This window comes from Diabrotica undecimpunctata, chromosome 7, assembly GCF_040954645.1.
Source record: "Diabrotica undecimpunctata isolate CICGRU chromosome 7, icDiaUnde3, whole genome shotgun sequence".
Lineage (NCBI taxonomy): Eukaryota > Metazoa > Arthropoda > Insecta > Coleoptera > Chrysomelidae > Diabrotica > Diabrotica undecimpunctata.
The window spans coordinates 136,869,006-136,885,433 of record NC_092809.1 but is presented as its reverse complement, the minus strand read 5'-3'; the positions used below and the strand labels follow the sequence as shown (position 1 = coordinate 136,885,433).

The 16,428-nt window shown below is 34.3% G+C and overlaps 1 protein-coding gene across 2 annotated transcripts in view; it reads left to right on the top strand.

Moving 5' to 3' along the window:
* The window catches only part of LOC140445886 (Krueppel-like factor 7), a 730,239-nt gene that overhangs the window by 562,654 nt on the left and 151,157 nt on the right, over window positions 1-16,428 (top strand). For both annotated transcript variants that reach the window (XM_072538295.1, XM_072538296.1), the window contains exons 2-3: window positions 3,815-4,021; window positions 5,935-6,373. In XM_072538295.1, the coding sequence (XP_072394396.1) occupies window positions 3,815-4,021; window positions 5,935-6,373 (646 nt within the window). The remainder of the gene's footprint in view (window positions 1-3,814; window positions 4,022-5,934; window positions 6,374-16,428) is intronic.

The window sequence follows — 16,428 nt, the reverse complement described above, 5'->3', positions numbered from 1 at the left end:
TATATAAAAATAAAAATATATATTTTCATTAAAATATTGATACAATCCTTCATGTACTATACTCCTATTACAGGCCAAATATTTATATACAGCAAACGATGCACCATATACCTATATAACTAATTCTTTTTCTCTTTCTGCTCTCTCTTACCTTTAGCATTACATATGTAATAATTGTGAAGATTGACTCGTATATAAATTTTTAATGGCGAACGCGTGTATAGAAGTATAACTTCTACCGGCAGTCCCACTGGACTGCCACACCCGTTTTTTTAGTGGTCATTTTATCTAATGTTTTTTACAACTCAGTCTTTCAATGTTTTCTGTTTTAATGTCATGTTGCATATATTTTGTACTTATCTTTCGTAGTATCTTTGACTTTCTCATCGATATTTTACCTGGTGTCTAGTCTGTTCTTTATAAATAGTTTTTCTCTTTTATTAATATATGGCCACATCGTCTTTATATTCCGTATTTACAATCTACTTTTTTCGTACATACTTCTATTTCATTTATAATTTCGTCCTTTTTTTAAAATCTTTGAATCTACTATTATTTTCGTTTTTTTTCAGATATTTTTAAGTACACCATCTTTCTTGATTGTTGTTTTGCTTCTAAATTGTATATCACGTTTTATGCAGCATATTTTGGACACAAGATGCAAACTTATATCGTCTTCTGCAATTAATGCTGTAAGGTAAATGCAAAAATAGAAGATGTGCAGGTTGACGAACAACATTTAAAAATGGAACGAATTTACATTTACCAAAATTATTCAAAACAGCATTTGATAAAATTTATTTAACTAATGTGATCACAAACGTTTGCAGTGGATAAGCACTCTTTGCAAAAGTGATATTTACCATTTCACTTCTCCTTTTAAGACCCCTCGTGTAGTTTGTTTTATTAACCAGTACCACCAAAATAACTTATTTGCTTCTTATCTATTTCTGGATTCGAAGTCAAAGCATCGGCTTGATATATAACGGGATGAAAAGATCCCAAAACTATCCCATGAGATGAAAAGTAAAAAGAGGTGTAAGAATACAAACAAAATAAGATAATAAATTTATAAAATATTCAAAACAAATATTCTTTTTCCGAGTTTATTTTTCTTACTTGTTGGGTTCGTTTCCTATTCCATTTTCCCCATAGCATTTCTATTTTTCAGTTTTATTAGAACTTCTTCTACTTACTTTGCTTTCTGTTATTTACGTAATTCGTTAGATATTATTTCCAGTGTTACAGGAATTCTGATAGTTTCCATTGTTTGGTTAGATATTTGAGGTATGATATCCACTCATATTTCTGTAATCCGTAATAGTCACGTTCTGTGGAGAACTTCTATATTTTTGCTTTTGTTTAAATATTTATTTATTTTTCGTTTTTTTTGGTTTCTCTTTCTTCTGCTGCTGAAACTAAAAGAATTGTAGTAATACTCTAGAAGAGATGGCGAGATGATATTCACAGTATCAGTTTGCATGTCTTTATCACATTTAAAAGGGCCCAAGTTATGAATTTTTCAAGAGGTTGTCAATTTTAGTGGTTTTTTCAACTTTCCTCTGCGAAAAATGCACTGATAAGGCTTTATAATAACAATTGTTTGTTTCGTAAAAATAAAATAATTGTAAAAAATAAGTCTAGTAAGTTCCATTGACAACACTGTAATTATTACTCTTACTCTTACAGTAAGGTTTTTTACTCTAAATGAAAAAATCATTTTTTATTTTAGATTTTTCATCTAGAATTCAGAGAAAAGATAATTTGGGTGTTGATTTCGATTATTATGTTCTGTGAGCCACTTTGCAAAAGATAGTAGAGGTGGTTTGCTGTTCAATTTTAAAAGCCAGGAAAAACTCTACAGTTTGGCCTAATAAGACAGATATGTCTGCTGAATTAGTCTTGTACTTCTAATCGATTTATTACTCATTTTACCTACCACAATACCAAAGTGGCAGTCAATTTCTAGGGAAGCATCTACAGAAAACATATTTTGAGTTTTTGTGCTTACACCTGTTGATAACTGAAATGAAACTGAAAACGAAGAGAAACATTTTTAATTCTGTCAATTATATGCAGTCTTTTTTTATATGCGCACACTGAGAAAATTATTTTTAGTCACGAAATGTGTTACATTACTCTACTTTTCAATACTCCCGACGTAAATATCTTTCTCTGGTCTTTAATTAAAGAAATCTGTTAAAACTGTTGACAACTTTATTTGTTTACAAGCGAGAAAAATTGCACAGTTAATAAAAAAAGCTATTCTTTGGTAGTTTATTGCTTGCTTACATCTTTTAACCGTATAATAAAAATGAATACATTTGCAATAAGCACAACTGTTAAAAAGGACAAGAAATTTATTGAAGACATTAGGAAAGTCTAAATCACGAATTTGACATTTTAAACATGCTCAGTTCAACATCAAATGCATATTCAGAAAATATATGAGTCTAAAAGATTATAGTGAGACATCTTGCCAGTGAGATTTAGAATCTTTTACATAAATCAAGTTACTTGAGTACGGGCCGACTGATTGAGTTCTTAGATAAGGAAACATGTCCTTTGAGTACAGGGGTCTAAATGACATTATTTTTCGTGTTTATCAATTAATCTTTATATTATTCTGAAGCTATTTTCTTGTAACATTTTAATATTATTTACTATTTTTATTGGAAATTAATCACAATTTCAGTTTAAAACACGTTTATTTTGACGTTTTGATTATCACTTTGGAAATCGTTAAACTCACACTACAAATTGAGAGGGTTTATTTTCAATATTTTTAAGATTTTTTTTTTGAAAAATTCTTTAATATAAATATATTTATAACATTAGTAAATTATAGTACATTTCTAGGATATTATCTGAAATTTTGGTACAAAAATAATAAAAATTAAGAAAATTACAGCTACTGGTTTAGGTTTTTTCGAAACTTATTCCAGTGCTTTTTATTTCATCTAAAGCGTCGTCAAAGTTGCTAGAGGTGGTGTCAGAATTTCAACAATATCACGTTCACTGCTAGGTTGATAAATAACAAGTGAAGTAATGATATTATTTTCTACGAAAGTATTGGTATCTTTAACTAAAATGCTTTAATTGCTATTTAAATGGGAATTTAAATTTAAATGCTTTAGCTTCAATAGTTTATAAGGGATGCTATTTTCTGATTGGGAAGTTTACATTCAGCCTCCTTTTGTGAAAGATTGTTAAGGAAGATGAAAATGAGGGTAGTTGTTAAGAGTTCGTGGGCTTTTTACAATGATTTGCGGTATGTCCTTGCTATTTAGACTTAAAGTATAAGTGATATAGAATAATTAGAAGACTTATAATTGATTTAGACTTATCTTGCGATAAGAAAATCGGATACTTGATCGAATTGCTTGATATATACATACATTACAGACGTAATCCATCTTTTGAAGAAAAAATAATGGTTGTTCTAGGTATTTTGTATGTTTGTTGTGGTAATACTCTTCAGTCTTGGATAAGATTTAAAATTGTTGGGATTTTCATTTGATTTTTTTGATATGGTGATATACTCTACAAGTGGTCTGAGTAAGGAAGTGTCTTTTTAAAAACTTGTAGCATACCAGCTCCGACAAAAGTCATTTATCAATCTTCATAAAATGTATCGCTATAAACGCTTTACTATATAGTTAGTTTCGTTGCACAAAATAAGAATTATTTATTAATGTATTTACTGAAATTCAACTAGATTTATTGGAGCTAGCACTAACATAGTTTACATTATATTACATTTTTTTATTTAACCTGATCTGATGTAGCATTTATATATATTTTTTTGTTTCAGACATGTTATGAAATGGAACGGTACCTGAAAGACGAACCAAAAATGAAACTTAAGAAACTTCCAGCAGAAGTGGACCGGACTTGGTACGGTTACGATTTCAACGACAACCACTTCGACGCATTTTCCTCAGCCAGTTCCCCCATGTCGTGGGACGGAGCCCTCTCATGTGCCATATTGGTTAAGCAGGAACCATTAATAGATGATGATGTAAGTCTATATATTCCCTATATCCTATAAAAAATATATACATAGATGCAAAAATATCGTACCCGTTAGAATCATTAATATTGTTACGATTTTGTGTGGGTTTAGAAATTAAGTAAAGCACAACGTAGTTTAACTAACTTTATTTAACTTCCAAAAACTCACACAATTACAAATATCACAAATTATAATTATATTTGTAATGATCGCTTACAATTCGCACTAATATCGCTTATATAACAATTCGCCAATATCAATAATCAAAGGCCGCCTCAGCGTGTTTATATAAGGAGAACTAAATGTTCTGGAACAGCTTTATCGGACGACGAGAACATCCTCGCATCGATAGAAACGGTGCGTGGAATATTTCTGGCATTAAAGAGAGAATTCTTGACTTCGCTAAAGCACAGGGCCGCAATCAGGGTATGGGACACAACATTGCTCCCTTATTTCATGCTGTTAGCCCCTAATAGCAACTAAATGGACCAGTATTCTGCCCTTCATACGGACACAGTCTCTCCAGTTGAACGTTTGTTTTAAAATTTGATCTCGTTGGTTGGTAGAGCCAGACTGTATCACCTTCTTTGAAGCTAACGGAAGTGGATTTCTGATCGAACCCAACCATCCGATCACTGGTAAGTTGCAGCTTATTCCCGGCTTCATCGAGGATCTTAACCAGTCAATCGTTTAGGTCACTGATATTTCTTGGATATCTGGAACGGTCTTTAAAGCGAAATGAGTAGTAGATTGAGTGCAGCTTATTTTCTTTAGTTAATTATGAATCTTTAGCTGATTAGTAGTAAAAGAAATATTTCAGTCAAGCAATATTTCCATTCAAAGCAAAAATGGTCTAAATTTTCCCTGTCATGATCGTTATCATTTGTGCTAGGGTCATAATTGAGCCTTTCTTCATTCGGTGCACGTTTCGCAGTCTGTTACCAGTTAGCCTTATCGATATCCATAAAATTTATATTCACACCATCTCTGCACATCAATCTTAGTCTCTTAATTCGACGTCTAATTTCCTATACGGCTAGCAAGTTAGCTTTGACTTGTTCTGAATAGATGTGCTACCTACTGCAATAGACTAGTTTTTTATTATAATAATTATATCTTTGGCTTCGACTATTTCTTTGCATTTATTTTATAGTTATCGAAGTTATATCATAAAGTCCAGGCCTCTTTCTCTTTTGTTGGATTTATTAGTTTTTCCGAAGACTTTTTCTCCGCGAATATTGCAAGTCTGCATCGCCATTCATCTGTATTAGAAAGCACTCAGATCCATACATTAGAACTTAAAGTTAATAAACGATAATAGACGATAAACTTAAGTTGATCGTCATTGTTGATTTGATCAGGCCATATTCTTTATTTCTTCCGATATGATCTTGTTTCCCATGTTTTTGATTCTTATCTATATGTAGGTCTGACACGTAGATGCTTACAAAAGCAATGGAAAGAAATATCAGATGTTGTGAGAGAAAAATCCTGTCCAAGAGATTAAATCAATTTCCATAGGCTCCCTAATAACCGGCTTGTAAAGTTAAACTGGAAGGAAGCCACGACAGGAGTAGACCCTCAAGACGTCCATGACGTCCACATCCTGTCCAGACGTTCGAGATGGAAACGGGTTGTGATGAATAGAAGATGTGACTGATTCTATGTTCTGTCCCTGAAAGAAATGTAAAGGTCTAGACAGAGCAATATATAAGGCTGATAGCGTTCGTCATCAATAACAATATTTTATTTTCCCACCACTATAATTTTTGTAACAAGTACTGCAGTATTTACAATGAAATAATAAATAGCTAATAATAAATAGCTCCTAGCATTTAGTACTTACTATCTCTATATCTGCTTTGTAAAGTGTTTTATTTTGCCACTTCTTTAACACTAATGTTTTATTTTTGTTTCAGGAGGACGAAGATGACGATGAAGACACTGACCTACAGTTACGCCTCTCTTCCCGAAACCCAGCAACCCTCACGCCACCCTCATCGCCAGAATCAGGCCAAGGGGGCTTAAGTAACGAAAGCTCGAGCGCGAGTGATTTGGACGTTTGCGGATTGCGAATTAGCAATCGAAACACGATCGTTCGAGTGCGAGCATCTGGTCTCACTCGGTATATTTCGGTAGTTCCGTCTAGACCCGCGGTTAGTAATAATAATAATAATAGTAGTAGTAATAATAATGGTAGTAGTATATCGACGTCTTCTCATCAGCCGCAAAAGCATCATTCCCGTTTGGACCATTCGCCGGATAGCAAAAGGCGAATACACAAGTGCCAATTTCTCGGATGTAAGAAGGTTTATACGAAGAGTTCGCATTTAAAGGCTCACCAGAGAACGCATACAGGTAAGCTACTTATTTTAATTTAAAAGAAACACATAAAACATCTGGTTATATTTACGAGGGAGAGATTTAAATACTGAAATCCTGATTACTTTGATCACTTTACCTGCATTACCTACAAAGATACCAAAAACCCATCATATACTAAATTACGAACAATTTGTGAAAAGTTATGTCTGGAGGAATAGACAATAATACGTTCGCGGGATGTTCAATGTTCAATGAGTCCAAAGAATTCATGAGAAGATATAAAATTTTCTATGTCGTTGATCCTTTTAGCCAAGAAATGATTGACTGTGAAGCAGATCTTCTCCAACAAGAGAAAAGCATATATGCTTAAATAGATTATCTTATCATCATATATCATATGTTCCATTATTGTTCGTTTATATTTTAGTAGAATCTTTGTGTGTTCCCGTTTACTTCATTGATCTGCCTTAGTGTCTTGTGATATATGTTCTTAAGTTGTAGTTTTATTATAGTTTTCCATCAGTATATATCCTAACTTTATTTTTAGTGCAGATTTTTCTTCGCCCTTTGGTATGTATTTGCTTTTGTAACAAGTGCGGCGACATAAAAAAAGTAACTTTATCGACAGCAATGCTATCTATAACTGCTAAAAAGCTGAGAGCTGTAAAAGCTGAGACTTGTTGACCTTGTATATTTGGCACCTTGGGTATTTCGACATAAAAAAAGTAACTTTATCGATAGCAATGCTATCTATAACTGCTAAAAGCTGAGAGCTGTAAAAGCTGAGACTTGTTGACCTTTGGCACCTTGGGTATTTCGACATAAAAAAAGTAACTTTATCGACAGCAATGCTATCTATAACTGCTAAAAAGCTGAGAGCTCTAAAAGCTGAGACTTGTTCACCTTGTGTATTTGGCAATATAGTGCTACATGGAATTCTATTATTTATACTTCAATCTATGTCATCATCATGTCGTCAGCTTTTTAACAATCATGTTGTCAAGCATTCGTATTATGTGCCTGACCCATCTAAGTCTCTGTATTCGAATGAACGTTACATCTGGTTTATTAAAGAGTTGGTATAATTCGAAATTAAATCTTTTGCGCTACTGCCCTTGATCGTTTATAGCTCCAGATATTTTGCGGAGTATCTTACGCTCGAATATTCCGAAAAGTCTGTCATCCTTCTGCGTCAGAGTCCATGTTTCCGCCCCGTATGTGAGGACCGGCCTCGGCAGTGTTTTGTACGTAATAATTTTAGTTTTTATTTGGATATTTCTTGAGAGAAATTGTTTTTGGGGTCAATTGTGAATCAATTGTGAATCTGGTCAATTGTTGATTTTTCTGGAGAAAATCCGGCCTGGTATTTTCCAACTATGCCAACTGTGTAAACGTTTTGCCTTTCGTAGAGAATATTTTCTAGTATTTTGTAAGCAGTTGTTAACAGGGTTATACCTCTGTAGTTTTCACACTGGAACTGATCGCCTTTTTTATGTAAAGGGCATATCACGCATTGAGACCATTCACAGGGCATGGTCTCATTTTGCCAGACAAGAAGTAAAAGTTTATGCAGTGCTTGTAGCAGGGCGTCGCCACCATTCTTGTAGAGCTCACTACAAATTTGATCAGTTCCTGGTACTTTATTATTTTTGAGCTTTTTAATGGCGTGGGCAACCTCTTCAGTGGTAGGTGGTCTTTCGTTTGGGTAGAATAGATTCCAATCATTTCGATCTGCTACGGTGTTATCTGCTTCTTCGATATAATGACCGCTAAATTTTGCGTTGAAAAATTCAACCTATCGGTTCAAGATTGGGGCCGTATCACTTTCGATATTTCCTTCTCCATCCTTACAGCTTCCCTATTCTTGGCTTAAACTTTTTACTCATTTTCTTTACATTTCTGTAGAACTTTCGAGTTTTCATTTTTTAGCCGTTCTATGTTTTCTAAATGCTTCAAATTGTATTTTTTTCTTCTATGTAATCTTTTTTCTTCCCTTCTTAGTGATCGGTATTCCTTCTTTGCTCTTCTTATGCATCTAGCTTGATTTGTTTTTAGATATCCTCTATTTTTGTTATGTGTTGCTTCTTGGCAACGTCAAACCGTTCGTTTTGTCTAATTGGTTTCTTCTTCTTAAAGTGCCCTCTCCTCAATGGAGGTTGGCTACTACAATTTTAAAATCTTCTCTATCTTCAGCTGTTCTTATTAGCTGTTCAAAATTTAGCCCTGTCCATTGTCGGATGTTTCTGAGCCACGATCTAATTGGTTTGGTTTTCCCTAATATTTCCGATGCCTTCTCAGTTATTATGTTTCTACATTTTGTCCACAATTCCTCCACATTTCTCCTCCCCCTTCCAGGCTCTCTATTTCCTCATCCATTTGTCTATAACAATTTCATTGCACATATTATCAACATTAATTCTGTCTTGTGTCATATTTATCCCTTTTTAGGTTTGAAATTCTTCCTCTGATTTTTTTCATTACAAGAAATTGGTCACTATCTATGTTTGGACCTCGGTAGCTTCTGACATCCATGAGGATGTCATGTTCCTGTGTGTATTATTTTATGGGGAAATCTTGTTCCTTATACTATCATGTTTTTGTTGCTTGCAAAGTTTATTAGTCTCAACCCGTTATCATTTGACTCTTCATGCAAGCTCTCACATCCTATTTTCTTCTTCTTCTTCTTCAGTCTTCATTTATCCATTGTTGGACATAGGCCTCCTCCAATTGCTTCCACGCTTTCCTATCTTTTGCAATTCTCATCCACTGCTTTCCAGCTACAGCTATTATATCGCCTATCCATCTCTTTTTGGGTCTTCCCACGCTTCTTTTTGTTTCTCGAGGTCTCCAGAATGTCACTTTATGAGACCATCTGTTGGTGTCTTGTCTTGCTACGCTACATGTGCTACCCATTGCCATCTTAATGTCACTATTTTTTCCATGATGTCGGTTACTTTAGTTCTTCGACGTATTTCGGTGTTAGGAATTTTGTCTCTGAGGCTTATATTTAACATAGCCCGTTGAGTTACTCTTAATTGTTTTGCCATTTTTCTTGTTATTGCCATAGTTTCAAATCCATAAGTTGCAACATCCAATAGTTGGCTGGAAATATTGCTCTTTGTCAATTTTTGCATTAACGTCCCCAGCAATTATTTTCACGTCATGACGTGGACATCGATCGTATTCTATGTCTAAGAATTCTTCAATCTATGTGCAAATGCTATATTTTTCTACAAAGCCAAAATCACACAAGCAAACCCGAAGATACGTAAATGTATTAAAAAACAATTAAACAAACATCATAAACAAATATTAATGTATAAACTAGAAAAAATATATAAATAAAGAAATATTTGTGTAATATGTGCATAATTCTTTAGAATTGGAAGTATCTAAAAATTGGCCGCACGCCTATGTCAAACTGGATTTGCAGTTACTGAAGTCCGCCGATTTGTCCACCTGCTCTTACGTTCTGTGTCAGATAGATAACATTATATTTATAAATAACGAGATAAATAGAATCAAGTCTTGCCGTGACATTGACCTCCAAAAATAACTAGTGCTCTATGAAATACAATCTCGATCGTCACTTGTTTCGGTTCCTAGGTCAGTGGTTAGGTCAGGAATTGAAATTCACAGCTTGTTGGCAATTTGAGATTATCTCAGCATTTAAACAATACTTATATCAGCCACCAGCACTTTAATCTTTAAAACGATTAGAAAAAAATGTGGAACCACGTTTTGTATTTTGGTTTAAATTTTTTTGATCCAGTTCCAGTTATTATTAAATTTAAGTCAGAGAGTAATTTATTTCATCTATAGTGATTTCTCGGATGTTTGCGTTCAAAATTTTATTTTGGGGTTTAGCTTTATTTAATTTTCGTATCTTTGCTCTATAGAAATTCGGCATCTTAATTTTTAACGTCAATAATTATTTGGTGTTGTCTGTTTGATTTTCTTATTAACTGATTTATACTTCTATTTAATTCTATCTTAGTAGAAGAGTCCTGAGTAAGTATATAAAATAAAAGGTCTATCAGATCTTGGCAGTGAGCTTTTACATAGCGAAAACAAAAACATTAATAGGAGGAAAAGACAGTTAAGAGTTGATTTCACGTACAGTGCGTCTGTGTATCCGTTTATACGTATTTCACCCTAATAGGGATCATCAGAGACGGCTATTCACAGTCGCTCTGAAAGTGAAAATAAATCTTTTCTGTCTTAGGAAGTAACTCTAACATGGCTTCGTATAGACTCAAATAGCGACATCTGATATTAAAATCCGTAAACTAATTTTCGAAACCAAATTCAGATTTTTGCTTTAATCTGTGCCTTCCAAGAATTGCAATACAAAACAGACGTTGATAAAGATGTTATTTTCACTTTCAGAGCGACTGTGAATAGTCGTCTCTGATGATCCCTATTAGGGTGAAATACGTATAAGCGGACTATACAGACGCACTGTACGTGAAATCAAATCTTAACTGTCTTTTCCTTTTATTCCGATCAGTGGCGGCTTTTGGGGGTAGGCAGGATAGGCCGGGCCTACCCAATAATTTTAAGAGCTTTAAAATTGAAAAACATATATTCAAAAATTATGTTAATACATGTAAATAACTTTTAAATGTACTAAATCACTCAATACATTGCGTCCGTTAAAACAACTATGTTATTATATTCCCACAGAAAACATCGAATCGTATTCACGCATTTTAAATATCATTAATAGGCCCGATCGGAACTGGCCGACCCAGCTCACATAAGATCCCCGTACAATAAGCGTTTCAAGTTAAGCAGCTTGCCGGACAACGATTTATATTTTCGTGTTTATGCTTACTGTTTAGGCACCAGACGATCGGGCCTACATCGACCATCGTTGTCACTTGTAACGTAATTATCGAATTGTAATATAAATTATCGTTTAAATTATGATAGAAAAATATGTAATATAATCTATAATTGTAACATATTTTTAAACAAACAACACAATTTCAAACAAGTGCACGGTTGCCGAAATAAATTAAAAAAAAATCGTAAAATTCGAAAAAAAAAGATTCCCACTCTCACACAAAAAAAATGTATTACACATACTGGCAGCTACAGAATTTTTTTTTGGGGAAGTCATGGATCTTGAGGGTGATTACTTTTCTCTGATGCAAGGTCACTTTTAGTCTTACCACCAATAGGATAAGTGGGTTTCCAAATATTTTTAAGGGGGGGGGTCATGACCCCGTGACCACTCCCTCTCTGATTACACATAGCTTTATGTAATTTGCTGGCTTGACCTACCCAAAATTTTACCACACCGGCCGCCACTGATTCCGATATACTCTGTACGAGTACTAGAAACCAAATTCGCTAAGGATTTTTGCTTAGTTGAGGAGACATGTCGTGGAATGCCATTTTTAGATTCCCCATGTCTTTATTAACATCTTTATCAACGTCTATTTTGCCTTGCAATTCTTAGAAGGCACAGATTAAAGCAAAAATCTGAATTTGGTTTCGAAAATTAGTTTACAGATTTTAAAAACATTAATCTCACAATAGTGTCATTTAAGACGACCCCTTTATGTACCAAAAGTAGTACATAGTAAGTTTTACCCACGATCTCTGTGAATTATATACTCAACCTGGGCACATATTTTATAAATTTTACATTTCACAGAAACTGAGGTGTACTCTTTTTGGTAAAACTATTTTAATATATATATATATATATATCATCATTCAATCTTCGCTTATCCACTGCTGGACATAGATCTCCCTCATAATTTTCCATCTATTTCGATCTTGTGCCTCTTGCATCCAATTCCTATGACAACGTTTTAGATCGTCAGTCCAACGTGTTGGTGGACGACCTCTGCTTCGGTAGGCATCATCTCTTGGTCTCCATTCCAGTATCCGCTTTGTCCATCTATTATCTGTCATTCGAGCCACGTGACCTGCCCAGTTCCATTTCAGTGTTGCTACTCTCTCTACTGCATCAGCCACTCCTGTTCTTTGTCGTAGCTGGCGATTTGGGATCTTGTCTCGTAGTGAAACGCCCAACATAGCACGCTCCATCGCCCTTTGACACACACGGATCTTTTGAACTGTTCTCCTTGTCATGGTCAACGTTTCGGCACCGTAAGTTAACACTGGCAAAACACACTGATTAAACGTTTTTCTTTTAAGGCATATTGGTATATCAGACGATTTGAAAATATGGTTCAGCTTGCCGAAGGCTGCCCAAGTCAGTCTTATACGACGGAGAAGCTCAACGGTTTGGTTATCTTTTCCTATGCGAATCTCATGACCTAGGTATTTATAGGCCATTACCTGGTCTATGGATCTTGTTCCTACGCATATATCTTCGCTGACTACAAGATTTGTCATCATCTGGGTTTTAGATATATTTATTTTCAATCCCCCTTCTAGCGAGGAAAGGTAGAGCTGATTTAAAAGTTCTTTGGCCTCATCTATCCTATCAGCTATTAGTACAATATCATCTGCAAACCTTAGATGGCTGAGCTTTTCTCCGTTTATGTTTATGCCCTTGTCGGTCAGTTTTGCCCTTTTACATATATATTCCAAAAGCGTAGTGAACAGTTTCGGCGATATGGTGTCCCCCTGGCGTACTCCACGTTGTATCGGGAATTTCTGGGTTTGACGATCACCCACTCTAACACTGGCTGTTGCGTTTTGGTATATATGTTTAATTATATTTATATACCGATAGTCAATTCGGCATTCTGTCAAGGCTTCCAACATTTTTTGTTGATTTACGGTGTCGAATGCCTTTTCATAGTCGACAAATATTAAAGCTAGTGGTTTATTATATTCAGTGCATTTTTCTATAAGATTTTTTATTACCAGTAGGTGATCGTTTGTTCCATAGCCTTTTCTAAAACCCGCCTGTTCTATGGGCTGATAAAATTCCAATTTATTTTCTAGGCGTTTCGTAATTATTTTTGTAAATAGTTTATAAATATGTGAAAGTAGACTTATGGGCCTGTAATTCCTGAGGTCGGTAGCATCCCCTTTTTTATGAAGTATGATAATTTCTGCGTTATACCACTGGGTTGGTGTTATTGCTTCCTGCAAACATCTAGTGAATAGTTTGGCAAGGACCTGCCATAATCTTTTTCCAGCCACCTTCAAGGCATCTGCCACTATTTCATCGCCTCCGGGGGACTTATTGTTTTTCATTTCTTGCACTGACCTTCGAACTTCATTGGGTGTTACGTCCGGTAAAATTTCAGATCCCTGATTGATTATCTTTGTTAATGATCCACTCCGGTTACATTGCTGTTCTTTGTATAGTTGTCTATAAAAACTCTCTATCGTATTCATAATTTGAATTCTATCCTCAATGATTTGCCCCTGTTCATTTCTTAATTTGTGGACGTTTTTTCTTCCAATGGACATGCTCTGTCTGAGTACTTTCAAGCTTTTGTTTTCTTCTATTACTCTAGTTATTTCCATCGTATTGTATCGTCTCAGATCTTTTCTAACTTCCTTTTTAATTGTCTTATTCAAAATTCTTAGTTCATTTTGGTTATGATCCTGATTTTCCCTAAGTTTTCTTCTTTCCTCTAGAAGATGTTTTGTGTTGTGGCTTAATTTTTTGTTATTATTTTCAGGACGAGGACAGTATTTCTTTTCAGCTTCTTTCAATATTTGAGTAATATTATTGTTCATTTCATTGATGCTGATATTCTCTAAGTCGTGTGTATCCAAACTAGTCTTAATATTTTCTTCGTAAAGTGTTATATCTTCTGGGAACAGCCACCTTCCACTTTTCTTTTTGAGGATCATTTTTGTTCTTTCAACTTCAGTGTTAAAAGTGGTTTTTGCTCTAACTAGTCTATGGTCGCTCCCTGTTGAAAATTTATTCAATACTGTTACATCCTGAACAATATCTTTCCGATTTGATATTATGAAATCAATCTCATTTTTTGTTCTTTGGTTCGGACTCTTCCATGTCCACTTACGTTGGGGTTTCTTTCCGAAGAATGAGTTCATCACAAAGAGATTTTCCTGATGTAAGAAGTCAAGAAGCCTGTTACCTCTCTCATTTCTCTCACCAAATCCAAAGTTTCCCATAGCAGATTCTGCATCATCTTGTTTGAATCCCAATTTGGCGTTAAAATCTCCAATTATCAATGTGTAATGTGTTTTTGAAGTTTGTATAGCTGCTCTGATATCTTCATAAAATTGGTCAACTTCCTCATCCGGGTGACTCGTAGTTGGTGCGTAAGCCTGTATAATATATATATAATATATATATATATATATATATATATATATATATATATATATATATATATATATATATATATATATATATATATATATATAGTTGAAAATAAGAAAACACTTGGCGTAACTCATAAATTATGATGAATTCCTAAAGAACTCACTTACCTTTTGAATACTGTATGTGGCAGAACAGTTGATGATTGCTGTAGACGCGTTCAACGGGGAAATCGGCATCTTCGGCGCTAACCTGTACTTGCGCTTATCTTTATCATCGATAGTTTCGATGGTGCACCGTAATAAATTAAAGCTGTTATCTCAAGCTTTTGTTACAAAATTAAAAAATGTATTTCCAAGAAATTTGATGTTTCATGCATTTCTGGACTTTCGAGGTAATTAAGGGCAAGTGATTTCTCATAACCAGAAGAAGAACTGTTATAACTTGGGTTATAAGTTTTGGCAGATTTGTTCAACGTGGTGTATGATACGGGAATAATACCGCAAGAGTGACTGAAGTCAGCGTTTATAACCATTCCTATAAAACAAGCAGCAAAAGAGTGCTCTGACTATCGAACACTGCGCCTTATGAGTCATGCTTTACAAGTACTGCTTAAAGTAATACATTCGAGAATCTATGAAAAAATAGAGGAGAAGATTAATGAGACGCAGTTCGTGTTTCGAAATGGAATGGGTACTCAAGAAGGACTGTTTGCCATCAACATACTGATTCAGCTTTGACTACGAAAAAGCTTTCGATAGAGTAAGATATGAAAACCCAATATCAATACTTATGAACACTGTACAACAGAACTAATCACCTCTGTACAAAAAAGACAACTGGAATACTTGGGCCACGTGCTGAGAGGACCAAAATATGAAATTTTGAGATCCATAATACAGGGAAAGGTTCAAGGAAAGAAAGATCTGTTGGCCTAAGGCAGAATTCTTAGTTGAAGAATCTACGTGATTGGTTTAAATGCAGATCGATTGATTTGTTTAGAGCAGCAAGTTCAAAAATAAAATTATGACACCTCCTCAGGGAGATGGCACTCTAAGAAGCAGAAGGTTTCTCAGAAGTTGAGAATCATAATATATGTTAGCCAGTTTGAAATAAAATAATGTAGAGATATAATAATTAAAATATATAATATATTAGATTGAGTATATTATAAAGTATATTAAGCCCCAAAGATGTAGTTCGTTTTCCAGTGTGAATTTTTAAATTTTACATATATATTTAAACGATTTAATTCCATATTTCTGGTTTTTCATGAAATATATTGCCAAAACTTAACCAGCCTTTAAACGGTATCATCGATTCATAAATGAGAGAGGAGAATAAAGCGTCTATTCTCTACCAGAACCAATAGTTGTTAAGGGGGCGATCTTTTGTTTTGCATAGTCCAAGAATGACCGTTTTTCTAGAGAGTGAGGATTAGATTTAGGAGTAGGAATTATTACTAAGGGTTGGATTAAGCAACGAGTTTGAAATTTAGGTTGGGAATTATAACAATAAGCGAAAAATATAACAGTTTTTTGCTTGTGAAAAATTGAACAATAGAGTCATCATCATCTTTAGTAAATTCAATAATTTCTTCAAGTTCGTCGGTCCTCAATACTTTTTACTCTATTTCAGGTTTTTACTATATGAAACTCAAACACAAGTGCATTAATAAAACTGTCAGACGAACATTGTCACAAAAGCATCGAAAATTGCTTCCATCTATTGGCGAAATGCCAAACTGTTCCTCCAGAATTTACCCACAAACACAACTGACCGATATAAGCATTTAAAATTTATGTAGTTGTTAACTTATTCCCAATTTTATCGTTTTTTGCCACTCCACTCA